The sequence below is a fragment of the Petromyzon marinus genome, chromosome 40, assembly GCF_048934315.1.
Source record: "Petromyzon marinus isolate PM22_M1 ecotype Great Lakes invasive population chromosome 40, UKy_Petmar_22M1.pri1.0, whole genome shotgun sequence".
Lineage (NCBI taxonomy): Eukaryota > Metazoa > Chordata > Hyperoartia > Petromyzontiformes > Petromyzontidae > Petromyzon > Petromyzon marinus.
Genome location: NC_133706.1, coordinates 11833744 through 11861716, shown reverse-complemented (window position 1 = coordinate 11861716; position 27973 = coordinate 11833744). Strand labels below are relative to the sequence as shown.

At 50.1% G+C, this 27973-nt stretch overlaps 1 protein-coding gene across 1 annotated transcript; it reads right to left on the bottom strand.

The window, feature by feature from the left end:
* Positions 1 to 193: 193 nt before the first annotated feature.
* LOC116950692 (serine incorporator 5-like) lies at positions 194 to 27970 on the bottom strand. Its single transcript, XM_032968662.2, has 12 exons — positions 27783 to 27970; positions 16713 to 16880; positions 15938 to 16116; positions 15648 to 15730; positions 14381 to 14474; positions 12975 to 13186; positions 12591 to 12686; positions 11092 to 11218; positions 9721 to 9790; positions 9287 to 9326; positions 7640 to 7790; positions 194 to 6697 (listed from the first exon to the last, which is right to left on the bottom strand). The coding sequence occupies exons 1-12, from the start codon at positions 27804 to 27806 to the stop codon at positions 6547 to 6549; spliced, it is 1395 nt and encodes a 464-aa protein (XP_032824553.1). The 5' UTR covers positions 27807 to 27970; the 3' UTR covers positions 194 to 6546.
* Positions 27971 to 27973: the final 3 nt, after the last annotated feature.

Below are 27973 nucleotides of genomic sequence, written 5' to 3'. Positions count from 1 at the left end.
ACACCGCACCAGGTACTCATTTGAGGCCGAGTCGACTTAGGGGAGGCCCAGGACCGGTTCACCGGTGTTTGGCCGTGAGCGGGAATCGAACTCGGGTCGCCGGGATCACAGCGCAGCATAGCGCTAATCGCGACACCACCGCTCCCCACACGGGACAGACTCACAGTGATAACAACATCCACAGGAAACCCACTGTTTCAGAAAGGTTTACTACAAGGTAATAAAAAATGTACAACTATACAAAAAAAAGCAGGCCAAGAGGACACTTCCACGACAGGACACCAATCTAGCGTGTGTATACAATTACAACCCAGTCCATAGCACCGTGAAAACATTCAACAGAGTTTCTGCGTTCACACAGGTAAACCTCTACACCTCATCGCTGCTCTGCAAGGCAATAATGCATACGATACATAGCGGGGTTGTTCCAGTGACTTCGTTATGTTAACAGTTCTACATTTATAGTTTCAACCACAGGCACTCAAAGAAAGGCAACAATACTAAGGACATTTAAAATGAATATATAATTGCATACAATGTAAAACCGGACGTCAGCTAATATTTTCATAACTGAAAGGATAACAAAAAACACACACACACACATGCACAACAAACGTTAGGGGTCAGTGTTTCATTATATTATTGATCGTTCAGAGTCAGCGACACGAACGGAAGCCGGCGGGCAACCGTGACGCGGGTGGCAATTCACGGTCTCCGTCTCTCCGAGTCGGCGGGTTCCCCGTTCCAATCTCCTGTGTGTTTGTGGGGGAGCTTCGCCTCTGGTTTACAACACCCCCCCCCCCCCCCGAGCGGGCGGTGGCAAGCCACACATTCCTATGCTGCGGAAAACCACAGGACAACCCACTGCTGCCATCCCAATTATCTGGCACACGGAGCGAGCGTGGTCACGGAGCGAGCGTGGTCACGGAGCGGCGTCGGCAGTGGCACATCTCACACAACCACCGCCAGCCCTGCCCGAGCTTTGAACATGATTTGTCGACTTCATACACACTCCAAAGTACGCTCAAACACCAGGAAAAAAACCCACAAATGGTTGTTTCGTTGAAAATCTACGTTTTAACCTTGACCAGGATTTGAGATCGTTTCTCAAAAACGTCGTACAGTGATTTTAACATTCGTTCTCAGCCCTTAATCCAATGCTGGATGACGGCCTCCCCTCCCCTCCACACCATCCCGTTGGTCACGGTGTGGAGTCTGCCAGACCTCAGCAGCCTAAACACAGCCCTAAAACAGTGTGAGCTCTCCTCCGCCAGCACCAACGCATCTACTTCAGCGGCAGGACGCGTCCGCGGTTATGACGGATGCCACGTGGTGCTTCAGCTGCCATCGAAGCCACGTTTACGGACAAGGAGGACGCCGATGGGACTTCTGGTCCAGCCTCGTAGTGACCAATGGCTCACGGTAAACGGATGGAAGCCCCAGGGTGACCACAGCAATGCCAAACGTAGGCGAGCCTCCGGGTAGGCCGATGGCATGGACAATATGGAGCCAACTTCCCGCGACAGGAGGCGCCGGATAAGGGACCACCCCCCCTCGTTACAAGTGATTATCACACAATTTCACTTTTATTGGCCACACTTAAAAAAATGAAACCTTTTAAAGCTACGCGACCCTCAGGTGGTACCAACAAGCGAAATATCTGTTCCGTGGGACCATGAAAGGAAGTTGCTGGATTAACGCCGAGAGAAGCCAAGGACACTTGAACGTACAGAACCCTCCGTGATGCTCGCAAGGCGAGGGACGCTGTTTAGTGCGCGCACGCGATGTAGGAAACGTGCGGTGGGTGAAACAAGACGCACAGAGACACGCGACATCATGGCATGCTTTGGCATCGTAGGCAAAAGGGATGGAAGCAGCAAGCAGGGGACAGGGATTATCGTTCGTTATAAGTGCAAGAGGATAATCTCACGCATGGCTGTGGGTGAGCAGTCAGGGTGATGTTTAGCAGTGTGTGCAATATGAAACCTGTTTAAGAGACGACGTCACGAGCACCTCTGACTCCGCGCCGTACTCTCGGATTTGAGGCCTGAGCCCGACATCCCGCTACAAGGATGCTTCGAGACGCGAGACGGCACAAGGGAAGCATGGCGTGGAGTCGTAGCTGCGTTACGAGAAAATGTGGAGGCGCTGTGGATCTGCTTTGGAGGCTGCAAAATAGATTCACAGCCCATCATGTTCTTCCAGCTGAATAATATCAACTTGTAACGCGCCGCTCTCGAAGACAGAGAACAATTCAGAGGCGCGAGGGACCGGACGAGTGGGAAGGCATCCAGGCGGTGAGCCGGCACGAACAATTGCCCAAGATCTGCAATTCCCTATATAATGAGGTGTTTTCAGCCAATTCATGAGTGGCTTACGTGTCGGAGGAAACCAGAGCACCTGGAGAAAACCCACGGTGGCGAGGGGGAAACACTGCCCGATACAGACGGAACAGGGGGAGTCCACTATTTGTGATGTACGGCATTCTCCTGACTAGAGCCAGGGTACGGTTCCTTCTCAAGGCCCACGGGAAGGGGAGCTTGACAACGTTTGTGCGACCCACCAACCTTTGCCTCCAGTGCTGGATTACGAGGAATGCATCACCGTGGAAAAAATGCAATGCGTCTGTAGATTAATGTTTTAGAGAAGGGACGTGAGGGGGGGGGGGAACCACCTGCTGATGTTCTGGGATGCCAGGGAAAGCATTTTGGAGTAAAGCAGCTTGATTGCAGGTAAGAGCGGGCACTTGGCAGGGCCACTTTGTAACCAAAACGATCCCTGGGAAACAACGCAATTACGATGACGTATTACCATGACGTATTCGACGGCGAGAAACCTGGAGCACGCAGCGGCGACGACGCTGGCGTGTTAGCAAGGACCGTCGCTAGGCCATCGTGTCTCCTGACGTCTTTCGCAGCATTCGACACTCGGGGGTTTATGGCGAGAGACACAGCCAGGGGCCTTCATGAACCGTTATTGTAGGTGTCATCAGAAAGTGAGAATGTAGAAGCGGGCAAAGTTTTAGTTTACTTGGCCAATGACGTCCAAAATGCGGGAGGTTGAGGAGAGGCACATGAGGGAGGCATGGTGGTTTAGTAGAGCGGGTTTAACCACTACGCCGTAAGAGTACGCTAGGAATGTAATTTGCAAGGCGGGTCAGCGCCCAAGGAAGCCCGAGATAGAACAGGGAAAACAATGTAGGCCCCAATCTGGGACAACACGGGTTGTGATCGCTGGGGCGTGCGCGCAGAATGGGGGCGGCCAAGTTAGAGGCGGGCAAAGGGGAAGACCGGAAACCAGATGGTGGGAAACTTTGGAGGGAGTGATTTGGGAGGTTCGGTATCGAATCTGACAAGGTCACAGTATTTAGCATATGGATTGGTGCAAGTATATTAGCATGGTGGACACATGGTGGACACATGGTGGACATGTGCGTGCTCTCAACGTGGTGGGGGCCAACCTCTGTGGTCACTGCGCAAAATCAGACACACTCGCGTGCCAACGCAGAGTGACATCTACGACGGAAGCTACTCGGTGAACAGTGATGACGGCGCAGCAAGCTCAACACACTCAGCACTCGTGGAGTAGACACAACATTCGGTGCAGTGTATATCACATCCAGTGCACTGAACCTATAAAGTATACAACATTGCATTAGTAAACAATATACTGACAACACAGAACCATGCGGACACGCAAGGGGCAGGGTGAACCCCGATCCACGCGTGCGGTGGCAGGCACGGTGAGAGACCGGAACGCGCGGGGACTCCCCTTCACAGCTCTCTCGGTGTTACTCACGCACCCCTCTCTGGCGCTGCCAAGACATCATCATGGCAAGACAGGAGCAGTGATCATCATTATCGCGGACCGTCACCTTGACAAATTTGTTCAACGACTCACGCGCAACACTGTGTTCCTTCTTACAGCGATTTCTCGCAAATTCTACCGTCTCGCGATGAGCAGATGCCGACCGTTAAACCTGAGCTTTACACGGAGGAAAGGTGTACGTACAACCCTAAAATGACAAGATATCAAAGACTCCCTAAACCGGACCGAGTCCTGCGTGAGGCCCAGTCGGGCAAGCGTGGACACGTGGACTCTTCAATGCGAGCACGTGCGCCAACTCTGCACCATTTGCCATCACGGTTCCCTTCTGACAACATGGATGTAAGAAACATGCCGGATGTAAAACCGCAAGGGAGTGCGCTCCGTTAGCCGACGGACAGAGAGCCAAACCCTCATCACTGAAGCAGCCTTGAGTACAGGAAGCTGGGAAGCAGGGAATGGAATTGGGTCTCACGGCAATCCTCCTGCATACGCCATGCTCGTTACTGTTCGTACAAATGGAGCAGGGCGAGGTTCACATCAAAATACAGAGGGGCTCTATAATGTAACAATAACATAACAACCGAACTACATTTTTCTATGATTGTGTGATTCAAATGTAATTCATCTGTTAAGTTTACTAGCGTGAATTTGAAATTAGTAAAAATAAGTACGTTAATAAGAAACACCGATAGTGAAACTTTACGTGGGTAATACTGTGCAACATACTATGCTTAAAAATCTAAAATACTCAATGGACCCAATTACTTAACAAAAGGTCAACATTATAATTTATGTAAGCGGAAAGGGAGCGTTCTGTGTTTTTCATGTCATAGCCCAGATTGAGAAGGGGGAGATGGACTCAGTCGCCAGCAGAATGAGCGGCACGCACGCCGATAAAAATCACCCTGCAATCCCTACTTTGCTGTCGCATAGCAGACAATCGTTCAAAATAGAGGTTTTAATATTTTCGTCCGAAATGTAACTTCAACGTTTCTATCGGCGTTACATCGTCAGACGAAAAAATCCATTTGGAAATCTCTCAGAACAGTTAGGGAACGGTCTGCAGAAACAGATATCAGTGACCTACCTCGAAAATCCGTTCAAATGACCTCTGGTCTACCACTCACCTTCCCAATGGTACTTGAATTGTTTTTACCCTTTCTGGCAATAAAACAGTTGGGTTAAGCTGTTAAAACACCAAACAGAAACCATTTGCAAGGAATCATGTCTACATTAACCACATATACTTGCGGTGAACATGCAAACAAAAACATGCTCTGGTAGTATATGATGCATTGTCTTTGAAATTTATTGATCCACACCAGAGACAGCTTCTTTAGAGCCGAGTCTCATAAACTATACTTGGCTTCATCTTCTTTGGTTCTTTCGGTAAAGTCACGTAGAATGAGAATAAAATAATAAATTGATAAAATAATTTTTTATTTTATTTTTACCGAAAGAACCAAAGAAGATGAATCCTTGCAGTCACGAAAGCTTTAAATCGAAACTAGACTTGGCTCTAAAGAAAGCAGTCTATGTTTGGGACTAAGCTCTAAAGAAAGCTTTCTCTGGAGTGGACCAATCAGTTTTTACCAGAGCATCTTTTTGTTTGCACGTTCACCACAATTGTGTGGTTAATGCCGACATGATTCCTTGAAAAAGGTTTCTGTTTGGTGTTTTAACATCTTAACACAACTGTTTTATTGCCAGAAAGGGTAAAACCTCTTCTGATAGATTTTGATACTGGCAAGAAAGGTCCCATATTGTACCTCACAATGGTGCCCAACCTGGGCGGGAAGAGCCTTCAAGCGGCTTCTCGGTGAGGAATGATGGCAAGATCAACAGTTGTGAAGAGCGTGCCAATGTTTCAAATGCCTCGAGTGATGCTACCCGATTAGCAGTTGGAAGACGAGGCGAGTGGTTGAGAAAGGCGTGGAGATCGTTCACCCACAGCTTGTGGCCTGGCAGGTGGTTTCACTGCTCGTAAGGCGACTGCCCTAAGCAGGAGGATCGAAAAATTTACCAAAGTGCGGCGTCGCGTTCAATGTTTAAACGACAGGACAAAAAGACCGAATCGGTACGTAGGACACGCACGAAGGTTTATGCCGTCCACCCCCCACCACCCACGCAGCCGTACGTCAACTGGGCAGCAGGAGCAGCAGGAGCAGCAGCGTCGCTGGAAGCTGGGTGGCCGTCTCGTATCCACGGTGCCACGTAAGAGTATGGCGTGTTAAGAGTCCGCGCAAGGTCGTCCGCCCAGCCGACACGGCCTTCCACCCGTGTTACAACTGCATGTCGGTCGTCTGTGTGTGTGTGCAAAGCGTCCAACACTGTCTTGCGGAGTCCTTAACCCGAGCCGAAATAGCGACGCGAGACGGTCAACCACGATTTCAACCTCACCAGGAGACAGACCTCCCTGCTGGCGTCGGCTGTGTGTGGGGGGCAACGCTTGAGAGAGTGAGGGAGGGAGGGAGATTCAGTGGAAGTGTGGCCAAAGCTTGCCCACTCTGGCCAGCGTTAATTCTGTCTGTAGCGTCCGCGTGGGTGCGAGGCAGAGAGTTCAGAACGGCACAGCAAGGCCCGGTCGGGTGTTGTTTTCCTGGGCCGAGGGCACACACGCGCACTCGCCGGCAGAGGGAAGCGTGCCCCCTCGTTGCGACGACAGCCGGAGCCGTCAAGGGGATGGCCGAGGGCCGAGAGCCCCACCACCGGCGGCCGTCAGACCTGGAAGTCTCGCTTCGAGCAGCAGATGGGCGCCACCAGGGTCCACGTGTAGAGGGCGAGGCAGAGCCAGCAGGAGCCGGCCTTCACCCAGAACGTCGACCAGCTGCCATGCACGAATGTCACCTCCAGCCGCGCGTTGTCGTAGCTGCCGAAAAGAAAACGGTCACAATGCCGTCGACAGCCACTAAACCGGTTAACCCTTTTCAGAATCGGCGACCGGTTGTGAAAGTCAGGAACGCACGGATCGGCATGCGCGAGCGTACCGACCGCACGGCGGCCTATGTCACCGGCGTGCTTCGTTTCTCGGTTAAACGGTAAGAGCCAAGCTGCGAACGAGAGCATGGGGCCCCGAGGCTCCGCTCGGCGCTTGGACCAGGTGCGACGACGTCACTGAAAGGTAAAATGCGACTGACAGAACAAAGCGGTGTCTGGATGACATCGCTGTTGTTATTATTTATGACTACGCTTGTTTAACCAGGGGAGCCTCACTGGGTCTCAAGACTCCCTTTCAATGGTCCTGCTAAGTTATTGCAATAGGGGGCAATGTCGCAGCCGAGGAGTTGGGGCATCAACGGATTCACCGAGTTTCCCGAGTCGCGATCCTACAACAGCTTTGTCCGTTTCAAGAAATCTGCGCCCGTTGCAAATTGTTTTAAATTCTATTTGATCCGTGATGACGTGTTGGTCTTTGTCCGCCATAACAGCCAAAAACTCTGCAACTAGATATCCCCCGATTAGCACGGTCGGCTACATACGGTGCAAAAGAAGTTCAACACGTGCATACGTACAAACCATTTCAATTTTGATTTAAAGCTTTCGTGACTGCGGTAATTCATATTCTTAGTTTTATATATTATTATTTGTTGTTTCTCTTCAACGTGACTTTACCGAAAAAACTAAGAATATAAACCATTTCAAGTTCGGAATTCCCCAAACATTGCGTATATTTTTTTTTAGACACTCCACCAACATTCACAAAGAGAACACACTAAATGCCGCCCCTGCCGGCAGGGTACCCGGTACGCGCCGATCGCGAGGAGGGGGGGGAAGGCGTCACGACGTGCCGTGCCGCTCCCCTCCCGCTCACCTGAACCAGTTGGTGAGCGTCATCATGACGTAGAGCGAGGCGAGGAAGAAGATGAAGTGGAAGAAGGAGTAGCTGTAGACAACGGCGTCGCACTCGTTCTGGATCACCTTCTGGCCGCCCTGTTGCACCTCGTTCACCTCGTTCACGGGGACTGTGGAGCACAGAGGAGGACTGCGGATCAGAGGACGACTGTGGAGCAAGGACTGTGGAGAGCAAGGATGACTGTGGAGCCCAGAGGGCACCTGCTCGCCCACACGCCCTCGTCACCTGCAGCAAGGCGGCTCTCTCGGCGGTGCCACCCCACGCCTCCGACGAGCACAGTTGGCTTACGTTCGGTGCGAAAGAAGTTCAACGTATACGTACGTATGTTGGAACTTCTTCCACGCCGTACGTAAGCCAACCGTCCTAGTCGGGGGTGCGGTACATGCGTGCGTACGCCGCACGCAGGCGCTGGTGGTCGCCAGGGGTGGAGCCACAGGGGGGGCTGGGGGGGGCTCAGCCCCCCTTGAAATTTTGGGAAAGTCGGTAATCGGGATAACCGGAAATCCGGCTGCTGCAAAATGCTGCAGGCTGCCACCTTGTGCTGCCCTGCAGGCTGCTTGAGCGGCAGCCTTTCGAACTTATCAAACTTATTAGCCGTATCAACGGCTCCGACCTATTAATAAACTCCGTGTTCAAATCCAATAAAATTTGTTTTATACATTTGTGGCGCCCATTGGAAAACATTACACTGGATATCTCAGAATATTGAAGTCAGCACCCCCAAAGTCAAAATCCTGGCTCTGTCCCTGGTGGTCGCGCTGCGTGTCGCTTTATGATAAACTAAACTTTTGTTAATTTGACCAGGTAAGGCCCACTGAGCTATGTAGCTCTTTTTCAGAAGCGACCTGGCCACGAATGATTGTGCAACAAAGTGGCTTATCACGTGGAAATGTATTACAACCAAATACTCTAAACGCACGTCGATTCTAAATGTGTAGGAAAAAACTGGAGGACCTGGAGAGAAATCGACGTCACCACGGGGGGAACTTGCAAACTCCAAATATACAGTAGGCGTCAGGGTCGGGATCGAACCCACGACCTCCTGTATACCAGGTGAGGTAGTTAACATCTTGCCACAGTAGCATCCCAGCGCGGCGGAGAACGGGGACAGGTGGATCACGTGCGTTCGTGAACCTCCCTTCCTACTCGTGGGAATCCAGGTCCATTGCCATCTCCTGACTTGCCAGGGTACGGAAGTACGGCAAGCGAGTTATTCGTTTGATATAGTTTTATTACGCTTACTCAGGAAAGCCTCACCGAGTCTAAGGACTCTTCATTGGGAGGGTCCTGCCAAGTTTTTTCGCAGTAAGGGGTGATGATTGCCATGTAGATTCCAAGTGATTAATTTGGAGTTGGCCAAACATTTGAATATGGGACCACGGAGCTTGAGCAGCTGTTGGCTGTGGTCTTGAATGCCTGAACACGCTTGTCTGTTGTTTTCCCGCGCCCCGGTGTGAAAATTGTTGCGCATTACAAATTACAGAGCAGCGTTTGAGAAGCAACTTGCCTGAATGACGCCAAGTAAATATAATACATCATCATCGTCATTGTTATCTTGGAAGATAACGTCTCGACTTTCAAAGGGTGCACGTTTCAATATCTCACCTTCATCATCGTCGATAAAGCAGAAGCAGCAAGCAGCTCTCTGTAAGAGAAATGGTCACAGTTACACTTCCACCAAGACCAGCAGCACTACGTTCATTTTATATAATATTGCAGTAAAATATAAAAAATTATACCCATCGCATACGCACATTGGAGACAGAGGGAAGGATTACAATTATGTTTAGAAACTCGTTTAGGACTGGTGGTGACGCGGCCCAGCGGCAGCGCGTTCGCCGCTTGTTGCCGAGGTTCACGGTTCGAATGCAGCCGAGTGCAGCTACACCGGAGCGTGGCCAAGCCCGAGTGCGGCAACACCGGAGTGCGGCAACAGCAGCTCAGTGCGGCAACAGCAGCTCAGTGCGGCAACAGCAGCCGAGTGCGGCGACACCGGAGTGCGGCTACAGCTGCCGAGTGTGCTGTGAAGGGGCGCGCACCGTGCTGACACTGCTGTACGGCTGGCTGACACCCAGGGCGGCTGTGGAGGAGCGAGTGGTGGAGCGGAGGCTGTGGGGGTCCCGGCGGGGGAGGAGGGGAGTCGGGGCACAGAAAGAGGGACGGTGGAGGGAAGCACAGGACTGAGCACGTCACCGCCGTGTTCTCGTGATGACAGTCATGACCAGTATTCCTGCCTCTGGCTGCTGCTGCCGCGTTGAGGCAGGCATATTGGTCACATGGCTTGAACCCAATGTGGACTACTGCCCCGGATGTTTAACACGAAGGCTTTCGCGACCAATATTATCCATAATCGAGGGTTATTTGAGTTTGATCGTGTAAATATAAAGGTGTCGTTAAACCCGCCTCATAAACAAAAATGCCAATTCGTTACTAGTTCAGCACACCGGTGTGTTGGAGACTAAAGCCACAACATTTGCAATTTGAGTACGATGTTTCGCCGGCAATTACAACCAGCCTCATCACCACCAGTCGCTAGCACGTTCAGGGGACATGCCTTGCCTGAACAGGAGCCCACGTGAGGTCAGGATCGCGGTGGTCAACAAAATATTAATGCGATTGTGTCTTGAAAATATTAAATTAAAGTTCACTGTAGAGGTAGCATACCTGTCAACCCCTTATCAGTGCCGACTGTACTACAGACCAATTCAGACCTTATTGGTAATCCCGTACCCTTATAAATCACAACGTTTATCCTACAAAGTCCCATCACAAGGGAGAAACACAAAGACCTTTTATGTTGTTGCCTGTATTGAAACGGCTGTACGCCGTACGGACCTGAAAACTAAATTTCCCTCTACAAGAATATGGGGAAAACTGTATGGTTTGACAAGTATGAGGTAGCCTTGTCTCATTAAGAATGCAAATTCATGTTCATTCTCTGCTTTCTAAACACGGACAATCGGCTGAGTGGACAATGTTTTAACTGGTGGCTCCGAGTCACGTTCATGTGACCAAGCAATAATTAATTCAGAGATCCGACTTCATTCTCGCACTCGAGATACGTGGTGGAATTGTACGAGCTAGTCACTATGTACAGAGACCTTCATCCAGCAGTGGACTGACATTGGCTGATGATGATAATCGTGAATACATTTGTAATGGAAATGGTGAAGCTGTTATTGGATGTTTAACCGATATAATTTGAAAACAAGCGTGTTACGTAACAATCCCATTAATTTGTTAATATTTTCATATACACGAAATTATGCTAATTCCTTCAAACGTATAATTTTACTTTACAGATCCGGTAGCATCACCCTGATGTTAACGCGACCGCCGACGCGATGACCGTGGCACGGCGAGCGCGCCCGACCCTACTTTCCGTGCACCGCCGTCGCCGACAAACTCACCACGCGAAGAGCACGCAGCCGTACATGATGATGGCGCCAACCCCAGCCACGGCCGCGTCGCTCACCTTGAGGCCGGACTCGGTGACGCTCGGCAGGCAGATCTTCACGATCTGCCCGTCCACTACGACTGCGGCGGCGACAAAGGGGCACGGCGGTTGGCGCGCGGCATCACGCGCTAGTACGGTGGCAGGATCGCGGGACGCCGCGACCCGGTGAGCTCCCGAGGGGAGGACGTTCCCGCGGAACGCGACCCAACGCGCATCCCTAGCACGACGGGCGCTGACGGGCACCTCCAAGGCCGTGCAGGGGCAAAAGCTCTCATAGGGGCGCGGATCGTTCCAGGAGAGCGGCGTATTGTCCTTCTAAGTGGCTCTGCGCTTATAGGACCCAGCTCTTGCAGAAAGGTCGTGAGTTCGAATCGCCATTGGCTGTCCACTCAACCTAACTTGAGCAACCGTTTTTCGGGACACGCACCGTGGCTGTCGCATAGACAGATCGGCCGCTGGCGGTAGAGATGCACGACCCTGCGCAGAGCATTTCAGCGAGGAGGCACTCTCAATGACGCAATTCAAAAATATGGCAGTGACATGGCCAGCAAAGGCTCAAAGTTCGAAACCAGAAAGCTGCCCTGGTTAATGCTGCAGGTGCATTAACCATGATGCCAAAAATGATAGGCTTTACCCTGTCCGGCAATTCAGACTTGATGCAAGGCATCAAGTCTGAATTAACCACACACACGTGGTAAAACATGCAAACAAACATGCTTTGATAATGTGTGCATTGTCCAAGAAACCACTGTTAGATCAGAGAACAACGGGAAAAAGGGACAAGCCTATTATTTTTTCGCTACTTTAATACGGGGCAAAAATAGTCCCATAGTTATGCATTAACCGTAAATACAATGCACCATCTGCTTCACAGCGGACATTAATGATCAAGTGACGTGGCTTGGTGTCATGGTCAAAATGTGTCAATTGAAAAACAATGAATGGGGGATTGCATCGGGACGACACGCAGCAATCATCGGCCCGTACTGGCAGCCACACGTACTATACTACGTTTAATTTGACCAGGTAAGGCCGACTGAGCTACGTAGCTCTTTTTCAGAAGCGACCTGGCCACAAATGAAAGCTCAATGAAGAGGCTTATCATGTGGAAATGTATAGCGGCCAAATATATGTATGTTGAACTTCTTTCACACTGTACGTAGCCACCGTGGCAATCGGAGGTGTGGGGAAAGGACACACTAAACACAAAGCTAAAAAAAAAATCTAGGAAATCCTCACAACGCATGTTCTTAAATGTGGAGGGAAAAACCGGAGGACACGGAGAAAAATCCACGCGACCACGGGGGGAGAGAGAGACACGCAAACTCCAAATACACAACAGGCGCCAGGGTCGGGATCGAACCCACGACCTCCTGTGTACCAAGAGAGGTGGTTAACATCTCGCTGCCACGGCCCCCCGGGGAGGGAGACAACGCGCGCAGCGGGGCTTACTGTTCTCTGCCGGGCGACTGGAGATGGCAGAGAAGGTGAGGTACATGACATAGCAGGAGATGATGGACGCCTGGAGCAACCCCGAATTGCTTTGGTCTGAAATTGACGAACAAAGGGGGTAACCACAACATCATCAGCAGCCGTGAATGGGCCACCGGGCTCCTAGCACAAAGCGCTCTAACCACAACACCACCGCTCCCCCACACTCAACTGAACGCGCTCATGCACACACTCACCTCGCACACAAACTCACTGACAGCACGCAAATTCCACGCAGGGAGGCGCCCGTGTCGGCCACGAGGCCCGAGCGTCACCGCCACGCGAACCCCCGCACCACGCTCGCGCCGCCCCCTGGGTAAGCCGGGGGCGGGCATGGCGACTCACGTTTCTGCACGCAGGGAGAGATGGCGAGCGCCGACGCGAGGGTGCACAGCGTCACGTTGAGGCCGATGAGCATCTTGTTGAACGTGCAGCCGTCCCAGTGCGTGTAGTAGACCAGCATGAGGATGGAGGAGACCACGGCGACGCTGTAGAAGACCAGCGTGACCGAGCCCAGCGCCAGGTACCAGCACTTATTTCTCTCGATGCCGGAAGTCCTGATGGGTGGCGGTGGGGGGGACAGCGCCTCGCACGCTCACGCTCCCGCCACTGGCCACACTTTGCACGTGCACCCGCGCACGGCTACATCCGTAACGGTTTCGACTGCTCTCCGTCGAGTTATGAGAACAGTTCATGCATTTATGTATGACGCGTAAATGCCACGTCCCCTCTGAAACATTCGAAGGGCACCCCCAGTGGCAGCCATCCCTGTGCGGCACAATGCGACTCGGCACCGGCCTGCCAGTGGGTACAAGTCTGATAGTAGGGGTGCTGATGTTTGCTATCGAATGAGGTTACTGGGTTCCTAGCACAGTGCTCTTAACCAAGACTAAGATCCCCAATAAAGCCTTTAACAGACATCCAATTAGCACAGTTGGCTATGTGTGATGCGAAAGAAGTGCAACTTACATAAAAGTGCTGTTAATGAGCACCTATAAAGGCCGGTATTGGCACACGAGGGTGGCCAGCACCACGCCTGGCCACCTTTGTATCCCTTGTGCTGATGTTTACACACCGCAGCAGGTACGTATTTAAGGCTGAGTCGACAAAGGACAGATTAGGATCTTCGTTAATGATGTTGGCTGTGAGCGGGAATCGAATTTGGACCGGCGATTTCATACCAACTAAGTGGCGTCACCAAAATGTTTGCGCTAGGCTCGGTGCACTACGAGCTCCTCGCACAATACAGTCTGGTTAAATCCAGGATGGATCGAATGCAGGTAACAGCCTTAATGTTTTGAACCGGCACAGACGTTCCTTCGAAAGGGTTCCAGGAGTTTTGCAAGTAAAGAAAAGAGAGGGAAAAACTGTGGCCGAGAAGCCCAGAGATGTGTGTGGAGTGATAGGCCGGGCAGCTCCCACAGAGCATTACACAGCCATTAAAAAGAAGTTAAAGCCGCTCGACTGATTCAAAGTGAAACCTTAGTTGCCAAAATGGAGCTTGTCATAACCACACTGCCTATGTATGAGAAGCGGTCCACTCTCTCTACACGTACACACACATACACCTCCCCATAAAGACAAAGAGACACACCTCATCACACACACACCAGCAGCCGGATAATTCTCATGGTGAGCTTGGCAGGCCACATCATTCAGGAAGCCTGTGCTTTGCTCAGGGCTCTCACTGTTGTGAGCAATTCTAAGAAAGCCTGTGGACACCCCGGGACGTTTGGGTAGTTTCCACTCACCAGTTTTTGTTCCAGCTGTGTGTGAAGTCGACCAGCAGAATTAGCTGGATGATGATGAAAAGGAAACCTCCAACGACCCCCACGTACATGAACACTGCCAGACAGCAAGCACAGCAGCAGCAAGCCACATTACTCTTTCATTTAAACTGGCAATTTCTCACTTTAATTTCCATGATTTTACCTGACGCCTCTTTCGTTAGACTGCTTATTGCAGAGGTTCACTGCTGGAATCCAGTGGCTGCCCCGATTAATACTGCGGTTGTGTAAAAATTTTAAAATACAAAAAAATACTAAAAATACTTTTTTTTGTTAATACAAAAAGTACAAAAAATACCAAAATATACTAATAAAATACTACGCACCGTCTGCTTCACAGGAAGATGTTAGCGATTATGTGACGTCAGTGGCAAGAGTAGGCCACTGTGTGTCGGGCATCATGGTCCAAATTTTTCCAAATTCGAAATCGCCCACACAATTACTCATTTAGGATTACACACGGCAACAACAGCGCCCCGCCCCCTCCCCTCCTGGAAAAACCTGGCAGGACCCCCGTAAAAGAATAAAACTCAGGTGGGGCTCTCACGGTGTAAACAAAGTGTAAATGAACACATTTGTAAACAACCAAAAACTATTCTAGGTGGCATTTCACCGAAGAGACGTCCCACTTTCACGACCAAGGTGTATGATATATGAACACACAAATAGTAATGAAGGTCAAGGTCATGGAGTCGAACTCGAGGAATCCAGAATTCGGGTCAGCCAGAAAGGCTCCGAGATAAACAGTCACAAAACAAACGACCCCAACACAGTTACACCCCAAGCCGCTTGCGGTGGGGTACATTGTAAAGCGTGATGTCCCTCTTGTGCAGGAAACAACTGGGCAGAGGCCCGCGGATTCTGCCTGTAGATTCTGTGTTGATGTACTCCGTTAAGGGACGATGGGGTGCCATGGTGGCGAGATGTTAACTACCTCACCGGGTATACAAGGAGGTCGTGGGTTTGATTCCGACCCTGACGCCTGTTGTATATCTGGAGTTTGCATGTTCTCCCCTTGGTCGTGTGGATTTTCTCTTGGTCATCCGGCTTTTCCCTCCACATTTAGAAACATGCGTTTTGAGTATTTGGCTGCTATAAATTTCCACCCAATAAGCTGCTTCGTTGAGCTATTATTTGTAGCCAGGTGGCTTCTGAAAAAGAGCTGTATAGCTCGGTGGGCCTTACCTGGTAAAATATAAAATAGTTTTAATGGTAAGAGCGTGCTTTTCACCTTTAATGAAGTTGTCCTGATCCGGAATGAAGAAGGCCCCAGCACATATGGCGATGAGCACCACCAGTTTTATGAACCAGAACCTGCAAACAGCACACAAGGCACGGCATCTCTCCCGAAGCCTCGAACTCTCACCTCGCCATATCTCATCACGTTATTGGCCTGCAGGGTGGACGCGCAGCGGCTAACGCTTGTGCCCCGTGAAGAGAAGTGCCCGGGCATGTGCCGAGTGGGCGAGCAAGCGGGCGAGTGGTTGAGCGAGCGAGAGTGCAAGGTGGCGCGCACCGTACCCGTTGTGCACGGAGGCTCTGCAGTCGCTGCTCTTCTTCACATTGATGAGGAAGAGCGAGAAGAGGAAGAAGAAGACCGCCATGCCGAAGCACACCTTGTAGACGGCCGAGTAGCCCACCAGCCGCTCACAGTCGTTGCCCGCGTTGATCGAGTGGCACAGATCGGCGTAGAATGGGACCTGCGGGCAACGACGGCATCGCAGGGCGGCAGGGTGGCGCGCGGCGGGAACACTCGCGCCTCACGGAAAAATTACCCGGGCTTGATTCACTGTGTGGGGTTTGTATGTTCTCCCACTGTTCTGCAGAGTGCGAGCGAGTGTTTGAGAGTGTGGCCAGCACGCCACGTGATGGGGTGGGTGGCCAGCACCACGCCCGGCCACCTTTGTGTCTCCCCAGTGACGATGTTTACACACCGCACGATTAGAGGCACACACTGGGAGAAGCGCAATTTAACACAAAAGCACGAGGGCTCCACCCCCCCACCCACCACCCCCCCTACCCACCACCCCCCCTACCCCCCCACCCACCACCCCCCCTACCCCCCCTACCCCCCCACCCACCACCCCCCCTACCCCCCCACCCACCACCCCCCCTACCCCCCCACCCACCACCCCCCCTACCCCCCCACCCACCACCCACCCCTTCCACCCCCCCTACAACCCCCTTCCTCCACCTCCCGCGTGGCTCGAGCCACACACTGCACGTTCTCGACGCCGCTTGCATTGGAGGTGGAAAACAGTTGAAAAGGGTGAGACTCGATGACGCGTTTCCTCACGTGTTCCTTGAGGAACTCGGAGACGGTGGGGGAGAGCATGAGGCAGCACGCGGCGGTGCCCAGCACGTGGTACAGCGTGTACATGATGCGCGTGCCCGTCGACGTCTTGATGCCCGGGCAGCAGCTGCAGCACAGCGAGCAGGCAGCCGGGCCGCAGCAGCAGGCCAGCTGTGGGGCAAGGGGCACACATCCGCCACGTCCATCGCATCAACTGGAATCGTCACCGCAGTCACGTGTAACATAAGGCGATTTGGGTCATTTAATACATTTTTACTAAGAAATGCGAAATCACGCGAAAAGGATCTCTAATGCGCGGTGCCTTCTGACACATGGAGGCCGCGCGCACACGGGAGCCCTACACCAGAGAGAACTGGTGGTGGCAATCGCGACGGACGGTGGCGCTGGTCGCGATAAGAATAGAAGTGGTTGAGGGTGTGGTGACAAATGGACTTGCGGCGGTGCCGCTGGCGGCAATGGGACCGGTGGGAGTGCCCGGTGCTGCCGGCGGTAAAGACCACGGGGGCACGCATCTCGCCCCTTCGCTAGGCCGGAGCGGACGGGGCGTCTAGGCGGGGGACAGGGGCCTCGTGGTATCGTGCACGCCTCTTGTTCCAAAGGTTCACGATTCGAATACGGTGGCCAGCCTGATTATGAGTGCGGGTTGGGTTTAATAACCCGCAGCAATACTAGGCGTTGTCGGCTTCACAGTGGACGTTAAAAATTCCGTGACGTCATTCGTAAAAAAGTAGGCCATTACGTGCCGGCCGTTAAGAGTCCAAATCTGCCAAATCCGAAAATTACTCATCGCCTCCTGTGGGGAAACGAATGCCCCAGGTGACTCTAGCAAATGAGAACATCCTGGTCTCTTGAGTTCTCACGCGGTTAAACAAAATAAACTTTAAACTCTCTGGAGCGTTCCCTATTTTGCCACCGTCACAATCGTGGGTCACCCACAATCCCCCCCCCCCCCTTCAAGCGACGTTCGCTACCCAAGCCCGCTCACTTTCTTCACGGTCTATACGATGTCTCTAACCTGCGCGTATTTTCTAATCCAAGTGTTTCTCTCTCTATCTCTCAGCGCTATCGCAAGCATGGGCGTCCCTCTACGTGCTTCTTTGTGCACTGTTCATCTTCCGTTCTTTTGACGTCGTCACACATTTCCGATCCACGAGCGATGGCAGACGATCACGTACCCACTACAAGTGCTCTCCTCTCGCGGCTCTGTCGCATTGCTGTTCAGTATCAGGATTCAGTTTAGCACGTATCAGGATTCAGTTTTACAAAAGTGCTCCAACTTGCTCCAATCCACCTCTGTCTTTCATGTGTTTCACCCCGGTCCCCCATCGATGTCCACCCTCGCTGTGTACACCCTGCCGTGTTGTTAGGCTGTGTCCATAGCTGTCAACCCCTCATCAGTGCCCTACCTAATTACAGACCAACTCAGACCTTATTGGTCACCCCGTGCCCTTATACATCTCAACGTTCATCCAACAGCCCCATCACAAGGGAGAAACACAAACAAATAGATACAAAAAAATGTGCCCGTATTGAAAAGGCTGTACGCCGTATGGACCTGAAAACTAAATTTCCCTGTACAAGAATACACGGGGTAAACCGTATGGGTTGACAGGTATGTGTGTCTCTCAAGCAGACGTCTCCAATTGATTTGCGACTTTGTTGTAAGCTGTATAATGGCTCTCCTATGTGCCCATTAGCCTCTTACCGCCGCAGCCTTCAGAAAGTGCCAAATAATGGATAATGTTGAGGCCGCGACCACATTTGTGCGTTAAAATCAAACACTGTACCAGAAAACACGAATGAACAACCAAATCCCGCAACCGCATTGTGCAGAACTGGAGAATTCGACCGAAGAAGGCTATAAACAAAAGGCTGCAAGTTAAAAATAGCAACAGCCTTTGATGTTGACACTAAACCTTCATGCCAAGGTAACACAGGTCACCGTCATCCGAATAAAAAAATATAATCATTTATCTTTGAGGAATCCGATGAGCTAATAAGCTCTTTTTCACAGATGTCCAGTGGGTGCGGTTAACAATGTTCCATTAACAAACGGTACAAAAACACGATAGTCGTGAAAAGTAGAAGAAAGGTAAACAAATTACCCAAACACATAGAAACACAACTACACCATCCTACCGGACAAAGCCCAATGAGGTATTAACTTATTTTTCAAAAGCGACCTGGCCACAAATGACAGCTCAACAAAAAGTGGCCCATCATGATGGTTCCCCTTGATTCCATCTGGTCAGAGCGAGCCCTCTATCAACCCTGCACAACGACAATTGTTGCAATGAAACTGGACGCCGTGATTGGGAGGCAAATTATACAATAATGGGAATGAGTGCGCGTCCGAGACGCCGAAGCCGCGTCCTGTGAACGATTGGCCAAGTCTGGCAACGACTCGTTAGCGCCTGGCTCAACACCGAGAAACTCCCCTTTGTAACGAGTCACCCCCGGACTTCCACCCGATGGCAATTACATAGACACAGCCTCCCGCGTGTCGGGGCTCGCATCTACACCAGACTCAGCTCGTGGCAAAGCCACCTTGCAGAGACGCGACGGTCATTTCAGCAGCGCACCATCCCAGCTGGAAGCACCTCTCATGCGCACCGACGTCTCAGAACGCCACAGATATTAAATTGAGTTTAAGGGGTCACTAGAAGGTGGTGGCTCAACACCGAGAAACTCCCCTTTGTAACGAGTCACCCCCGGACTTCCACCCGATGGCAATTACATAGACACAGCTTTCCGCGTGTCGGGGCTCGCATCTACACCAGACTCAGCTCGTGGCAAAGCCACCTTGCAGAGACGCGACGGTCATTTCAGCAGCGCACCATCCCAGCTGGAAGCACCTCTCATGCGCACCGACGTCTCAGAACGCCACAGATATTAAATTGAGTTTAAGGGGTCACTAGAAGGTGGTGTTTTATTACGACATGCATCCTTACCATGTTTGTCTCTCCACATTAAAAAATTAAAGTACACTATATCTTTATACACATTTCTGCCTTCTACGAGTTCATACTGTCTGCATATGTATTTGGTAACGGAATTCTCCGCAACGACGCTAATGATTATTTTGCTTTAAAATTTGGGATCATGTTCACTTAATAAAAGAGTCTCAGTGCTAGATATTGTACTTTTCCATCAGTGCGCTCATCATCATCATCATAGGTGTAAATATTATGGTATTCATCCCCGGGTGGTGCTTTGGTATCCACCAGCCGTAGCTGGGAAGGTGCAGGAGCTGGGGGTGCATAAACATGACTCATGGTTTTAAATCACTATGGGACATAGGTTTGGTGAGCTGAGAAAACAAAAGTCTTATCAATCACTGCGGGAGGGCCAACTCATTGACGCTCATTCAAAACTCGATTCTTTCGGCACATTGCAAAGTTGCTTTCATGATTAAGTTAGTCTCCACAATATCGGTCATCATCACTTCCGGCGACGTATATCTTGCTCGAGCTGTTAACTTACTTTTCTCAAGTCAATGCGACGTCTCTTTAACCTGCGTCCGTTCTGACAACGTATGACACCGTGTACGACGCTGTCGTTAAAACAGCAAATGCGTGAAGGGAAATGATAGTGGAAGGTAATCAATGGGGCACCTGCGAATTCTGGCTAAAGACAAGTACAGTGAAACCCTGGATTGCGAGTAACTTGGTCTGCGAGTGTTTTGCAAGACGAGACAATTTTTTTTATAAATATTAATTTGATAACCGAGCGATGTCTTGCAATACGAGCAGTATGTACAATCTACGCTGTCTGCCGAGCGTCACGTGATCACAACTGAGCCAATGGTTCTTCTCTCTCTCGCTGCGGGATTGTGGGTAATCATCTCCCATGCTCGGTATCAGTCGGCGTGCCTCACTCGTATAGTCAATATCCGTGCGAGCGTATACTGTTTACTACAGTGAAGTGTTGTGACCACGTGTATACTGTTTACTATAGTGTTGTGACCACGTGTGTGCGTAAAGCATTTTTTCATTTTGTGCCCAAGTGTAGTGACTGTTCTTTAGTAAACTGTACTGCAAGTGAAAGTCGTCCTACACAATAACCCTCCTCTCTTCTCTCTCGTATCCCTCACACCAGCCACGATTAAATGCAATTAATAAATTTGATTACTTTATATTACATTTAAATAATAAAAATATAAAAGGTATTTTATATTAATCATTTTTATATGAATACAGTATTTTTGGGTTGTGGAACGAATCATCTGAGTTTCCATTATTTCTTATGGGGAAATTCGCTTTGATATACGAGTGCTTTGGATTACGAGCGCGTTTCCGGGACGAATTATGCTCGCAATCGAAGGTTTCACTGTATCTACAAACAACCTTCGAGAACAACGACAAGTTCCATAATTTAGTTTGGGGGGTAAACCGCCAGAAAACACAGCGGTGGCGGACAAAAGGAGGAAGTGGTGGTTTTGGAAAACTAAACTTATGAAAAGCAACGCAGCAATGTGCCCACAGAATGAAGTTTTCCATAAAGAGGTTTTTGGGTTAGATCGCGTTAATGTGTCGTTAAACCCGCCACCGCCCGACACAAGCCAATTCGTAAGGTTTGACACGTAAACAAAACGTGCCAATTTGTTATTCTCCAACACATCGGTGTGCTGTACTGGTATCGAATTGGAATGTTTTGTTCACGTGACAAACCTCACTAATTGTTTGTGCCGGGTGGTGCCGGTTTCAACGATACATTCATATTTACACGATCTAACCCTAAAACCTCTATTACGGATAATATTGGTTGTGAAAGGGTATTTGGTCTACTCTTCCAGGCTGACCAGGCGTTTGGGAAGAGTCGAGCGTACCCACGCTTCACCCCCACCACAGGTGGCACCCGCTGATCAACTGTGGTGGAACCCATTGCCCCCCCCCCCCCCATTGTATCCACTGCCTCGCGTGGGAGATGAGTAATCAAAATAAAACAGCCACCTCTGGACGAGGAGTGCAGTGTGCTGGCCATAACACACCCATTACTTTGGCAGGTCTAAAAAAGGCAGTAAACGCCGTGCGCATGGCTCCTGACACGTTTCTGTACGCACGGGAACAAAAACCCAATCGTGTTTTTTTATCGGGCTGTTACTGCGGCCACCGGTATTGCAAACCAACTTTTGAGACAACCCCCAGCTTGGAGCAACTAAATAAATAAACAATCCACCCCTTTGATATGCGTTTCCTTCCAACCATAACATCTGCCTGTAAACATCTGGCGGTTCACCAGCATTGGATCAAGCAAAGCCTGACTCCTACTCATCAGACACCGTACGTCCAACCCGGTCCAGAGTTTTCTTGCAATGAACCAAAGCTACTGAAAATCACGTGCTCCCAGAAAGTTGTGTGGTTGACGGGATGATTAAAATAACTTTTATACTGCAATACCTCAAGGGACAGACACGCTCAGGCGATGTACTTTTTGTTATTATTTTGTGTCTAGTTTTCAAGTCAGGAGGCATTTTAGCAATAAAAAAAAATACACCGATGATGTGTTATAAACACAGCTGTGTGAAGATACACAAGGGCGGGGCCGTGGAACAGCATAAAAGTTAAAAAGTAGCACGCGCAGAATTTGTTTAATTTACAGACGTAGCGTGCGTGCTGTGGGCGAGCGTTCAAGTTCTGCTTCGTAAACAGCCTCCAACGCCTGGCGTGTGACCAACTTTATTTTTTGTTTTGTTTTTGCCGATTCTCAACCAGACTGAGACATTGTCTCTCGCGTGAAAAAAACCAGTCTCACAAAACAAGAGCCTCTCAAAATTGTAAACACAGCCATTCCATTCTTGAGTTATGGCAGCGATCTGTTCAGGAGCTAAATTCCAACTTGGTGAGGTCTGCCAGCCGCGATGAAAGGTCTTCGGGCGGAAATTTGCGCAGTTATGCTCTTCGCCATTCAGTTGCGTTCAAGGCAACGCGACAAACACAGAAATGGGCGAGCCACCGTATTAAGGCTACCGTCTCTCCCCCACCTTAAATGTGTAGCTTAGTAATTCACAAGAGGTTTTTTCTCTTCTTTTCAAAAAGCGCATCTGCCCCAAAAAATGATCAAGCTCCCTTGGACTCATTCCTTCCGCAGGCTTCTCAGCTGCCCTTTGACAGCTGCCCTTTGACAGCTGCCCTTTGACAGCTACGTGGGAGTGTTATGCCGGTATTCAAGCGATGCCGATATGGATCCCGGTACCAGAAGCCTCGCAGGGACTGTTAATAGACACCCATTAATGGATCTCTCAGTCTGCCTCTGCCTCTGTGAGCCTCTGACAAGGGAAGCTTAAGCTTCAGGCAAAGTGACACACTTCAGGCCCTTAGGGTTCCATGTCAACGACTGAGGCTAAATATCCTCCGTTGACAGCGGCACAACCAGGGGGACACCGGCCACTGAGAGATAGCTTCGTTTGTCTTTTTCCGTTTTTTTGGTCGCTGTGAATGCGGTCGTAGTTGCAAAGACAGGGGGCTGAAATGTTTCCGTGGCATTTGCTTGGCAATTGTTATGGGGGTTATGGTTCGAGTGAGAGAGATTCGTCGTGCGTTTATTTTGTCCCCGTGACGACGAAGGAATGGCGCTCGGCCACCGCCACCAGACGGCACAGACGCGGGTCTCTGTCGACGTCGCTCCAGCTGCCCCCCGCAACATCTCTCTCTCAGCACTGGGCAAAAAAGTTTCGAGTTTATTTTGCTTAAAAACGACGGGAGAACTCGAAGAGATCATCAGGAACGGGTCTAATTTGCAAGTATGACCTGGGGCATTAATATGCCAGGAAGGGGGCAGATAGATGATTGCCGCTGTGTATAATCGCAATTGAGCAATATGCGAGGAAGTTTTTAACACGTAGGCTTTCTTGGCCAATGTTATTCATAACAGAGGTTCGTTGGGTTAGATCGCATGAATATAAATGTGTTGCTAAACCCGCCACCACCCGACACAGCCAATTGGTACAAGTTTTGGCTGTTGTCAAATGAGGCTGGTAAAAATTTACCAGCAAAAATCGTACTTGAATTGTAAATGTTGTGGGTTTACTCTCCCCAACACATCGGTGTGCTGAACTAGAAACTAATTGGCACATTTTGTTTATGTGACAAACCTTACTAATTGGCTGTGCTAGGTGGTGGTGGGTTTCACGACACATTCACATTTACGCGATCTAATCCAAAAAAACCTCTATCGTGGTGTAAGTTTCTAATTTGCTAAATTTGGACCTTGACACCAGTCACAGTGGCCTACTCTTGGAAAACATCAGGGGGTCTTTAACGGCCACTGTAAAGCAGACGACGCGTAGCAATGTTACGGTTGTTACACACCGTAGTGTTAACCAGGGCGGCCACTGGATTCGCACCGCGATACCGCGGCAACAAGTGGCGAACGTGCTACCGCTGGGCCGTGTTAATAATAAAAGTCTCCTTTTGGCTCCGAAAAAACCACAGGATGATTAGGCTGCAAAGAAAATGAGCCGTTTGCAATCACCACCGTCATAATCACCATCAACAGCGGCAGATATCTGTCAGAGGAGGGGGCACAACTCGAAGGCACAGGAGAATATACACCACTGTAAGGGGCAATTACTGATGATGAAAACGAAAAAGATGAGCAAGAGCAGGACGGTGAAACAGAGCCCGGTCACGTTAAAATAAAGAAAATCCGATCAGAGATAATCGCATGCAAAGCTGACAACACCACAGTTTCATTATATCTATGCATGATATTCTCAGCCATGGAGAAACCGTTCATCTGCTTGGCGCAACATCTGCATTACTCATCTGGCTAAGGAAGCATGAAAGAAGCTAAATTTTCCTTTCTGTGCCAAAGCCACAGACACGCTCCGAACTATTACCGCTGCTACACGCAGCACACGTGGCAGCAAGTGGAATCTCGCTGCTGTCATAGCTGGGGTGGAGTACCCAGCTCCTACCTCACTGGCAGAATGCAACGTAAAGCAGCAGTCAGGGTGATTGATGATCCAACGCTCCCCGATTCACTCCAGTCACTCGCTCGCCGGCGGTCAGTCACGGCGGCGAGATGTTAACTACCTCGCCTGGTATGCAGGAGGTCGAGAGTTCGAACCCGACCCTGACGCCTGTATATTGGGAGTTTGCATGTTCTCCCCGTGGTCGCGTGAATTTTTCTCCGGTTCCTCCGGTTTTTTCCTCCACATTTAGAAACATGCGTTTAGAGTATTTGGCTGATATACATTTCCAAGTGATAAGCCACTTTTTTGAGCTATCATTTGTGGCCAGATCCCTCCTGCAAAAGAGCTATGCAGCTCAGTGGGCCTTACCCTGGGAAGATTAAAATAGTTTAGTTTAGCTTCGGTCGCCTCCTTATCAATCTTACATCATGACTACCGTTAGCCGTAAACTTCACTCGTCGATTCCTTCCACCCATGATGAGGTCTCGTTCTACCAGCCAGATGTTGCCCATTCCATCTCATTATCCACTGCACTGCGTTCAAACACCAAATCAAATCGGAGGTCACAAACTCTTCTCAATATTACTGCTCCACTTTGTAACTCCCTCCCATCGTCTCCTATTTTCACCCCAAGCTCTTATCATTAAAAAAACTCTCGCTCCATTCAGGAACCATTAACTCTGATCTATTTACACTTTAAATAGTACCGTTTGTTGCTCGCCACGTGGCACTTTGAGTAGGTGCTTAGCAACCGTGATTTAAAAAAAAAGATGGTTCTGTAAAGCTGGGAAAAAAAAAACAACCACAGTGCTCGTTACCTGCTATTAAAAATCATGAGAAGCACAGACACTGACAGAAATCATGGAACAAAAGCTGAAAAGTGCAAAGCATGAAGACACATGCTGGGAATTACAGAGAGACAGAATCAGGAATATATGGAAGAGGGAAATAAACCAAAATTAGGCATCACATTGTTAAAATTTTGAAGAATTAGAATATGTATTTTTAATCGAGGAATCCGATGAGCTATAAAGCTCTTTTTCACAGATGTCCAGTAGGGGTGGGTAAGAACGTTACAACAAACAATACACAAACATGACAGTAGTGCAAAGTACAATAAAAGGTAAACAAATCACCCAAACACATACAAATAAAACTAAAACATCCCCATCCTACCACGCAATTCCCACGGAAATTAACACATTTTTCAGAAGCGACCTGACCAGGTGGGCTTGTGCTGGAGACATCACGAGAAGGGGGTGATGATGGGTGACGGTCGATAGTGGTGATAGTGACTGCCACCAAAGGAAAGGGAACAGAACCTGAGAGAGGGGACCGATGACCAACTGTGCAGATGGGAGCCACGAGATCGGATCGTGGCACTGCACCACTGCTAGGGATCGCGCTGGAGTGAGGAAGCATTCTCGTCCAGCAGTGGCTTGACCATTGCCGATAACGACGGTGACTTTTTGATTGTCGAGTTAATTTTTGTTCCAATTAACTTCCAAAATCTAAATCACAAAACAAAGTGAAATTCTTACGGGGGTGGGGGGAGCATTGGGGTGGGGGGGGGGCATTTTAAGTCCTGCACTGGAACACAAGGCAGGCTTCAGCTTGGTGACTGCGAGTGGAAAGGTCTCGAGACTCGAAAGGGCGAGGGCATTGCTGTGTGAAGTCAGAGATGAAGAAAGCAGACTAAGACAATTTTGGGAAGTGGGACGGGGGAGGAGGTGGTGTGGGCGGAAGCCTGCGGCGACGGCTGCGGGGTTTTTATTTTTAACTTAAATTGTGATGTTTCCTTGGAATTGTTGTTGCGCGCTGCATTGTTTACTCTTGTACCAACTACTAAGGCGTATAACTCGGGGGGATTCCCGTTGGCCCTCCGCTCAGTTAAGGGGTTCAGCGTTCGTACCGGGTCGGGAGCGCCGCAACGCGGCACCAACACTGGAGCTTATGGTTGTTTCACCACCACCAACCACAACAACAAAAACAACAACAGAGCGAAGCCAAAAGTCTACAAGGGGGAGGGCCAGCCGCCGACAAACACGCGGCGTCCAGTGGAGTTTATACAGCGGAGCGCCTTGGACATGCAGCAGCGCTCCGTTTGCCTTCGTGGATACGAAGAGCCAGGGATGGAAATTACACGTTCCTATGGCAGCGTCAGTCGCTTTGCGTTGAACGGTCACCGACCGGGTGGCTTCACGCCATGCGGCGGCCGCGGAGGGGGAAACACTTCGCGACCACAGCTCCCACGGCGGCAAGGCCACAGCCCCGGAGTTGTCCCAACCCTTACTCCAACATTAAGCCACAACATCAAGTCATGACCCCAACCCCTAAACCCAACATTAAGCCATAACCCAACATCAAGCCACAAGCCCAACATCAAACCATAACTCCAAATTCAAACCATAAACCCAACATCAAGCCATAACCCCAACATCAAGCCATAACTCCAACATCAAGCCATAACCCAACATCAAGCCATAAGCCCAACATCAAGCCATAACCCAACATCAAGCCATAACTCCAACATCAAGCCATAACTCCAACATCAAGCCACAGGCCCAACATCAAGCCATAACCCAACATCAAGCCATAACTCCAACATCAAACCATAACTCCAACATCAAGCCATAACCCCAACATCAAGCCATAACTCCAACCCCTAAACCCAACATAAAGCCATAACTCCAACATCAAGCCATAACCCAACATCAAGCCATAACCCCAACATCAAGCCATAACTCCAACCCCTAAGCCCAACATCAAGCCATAACTCCAACATCAAGCCATAACCCAACATCAAGCCATAACTCCAACCCCTAAGCCCAACATCAAGCCATAACTCCAACATCAAGCCATAACTCCAAACATCAAACCATAACTCCAACATCAAGCCATAAGCCCAACATCAAACCCTAAACCCAACATCAAGCCATAACCCCAACCCCTAAACCCAACATCAAGTCATAACCCCAACATAAAGCCATAACCACAACCCCTAAACCCAACATCAAGCCATATAACCACAACCCTAATCCCATCAAGCCATAACCCGAACATCGCCGGCGAGCGAGTGGAGAGATGCGGCCGAGAGTGGAGGGGGGAGAGGAAATCAGCGCAGCGGCCGGCCTCACCTGCCCCAGTATACAGCCGCACATCTCTGCGGAGACGAGGAGCAGCAGGAGACGAGGAGACGAGGAGGAGGCGTCGTCGATGGTGATGATGAGGTGGCGTGGTGTTGATGATGAGGGGTCGCTGAACACCCCCAAACAAAGCGCGAGACGGAGATTTGAGATCGATTCGATTCCTCGTGATCACTTTTTTT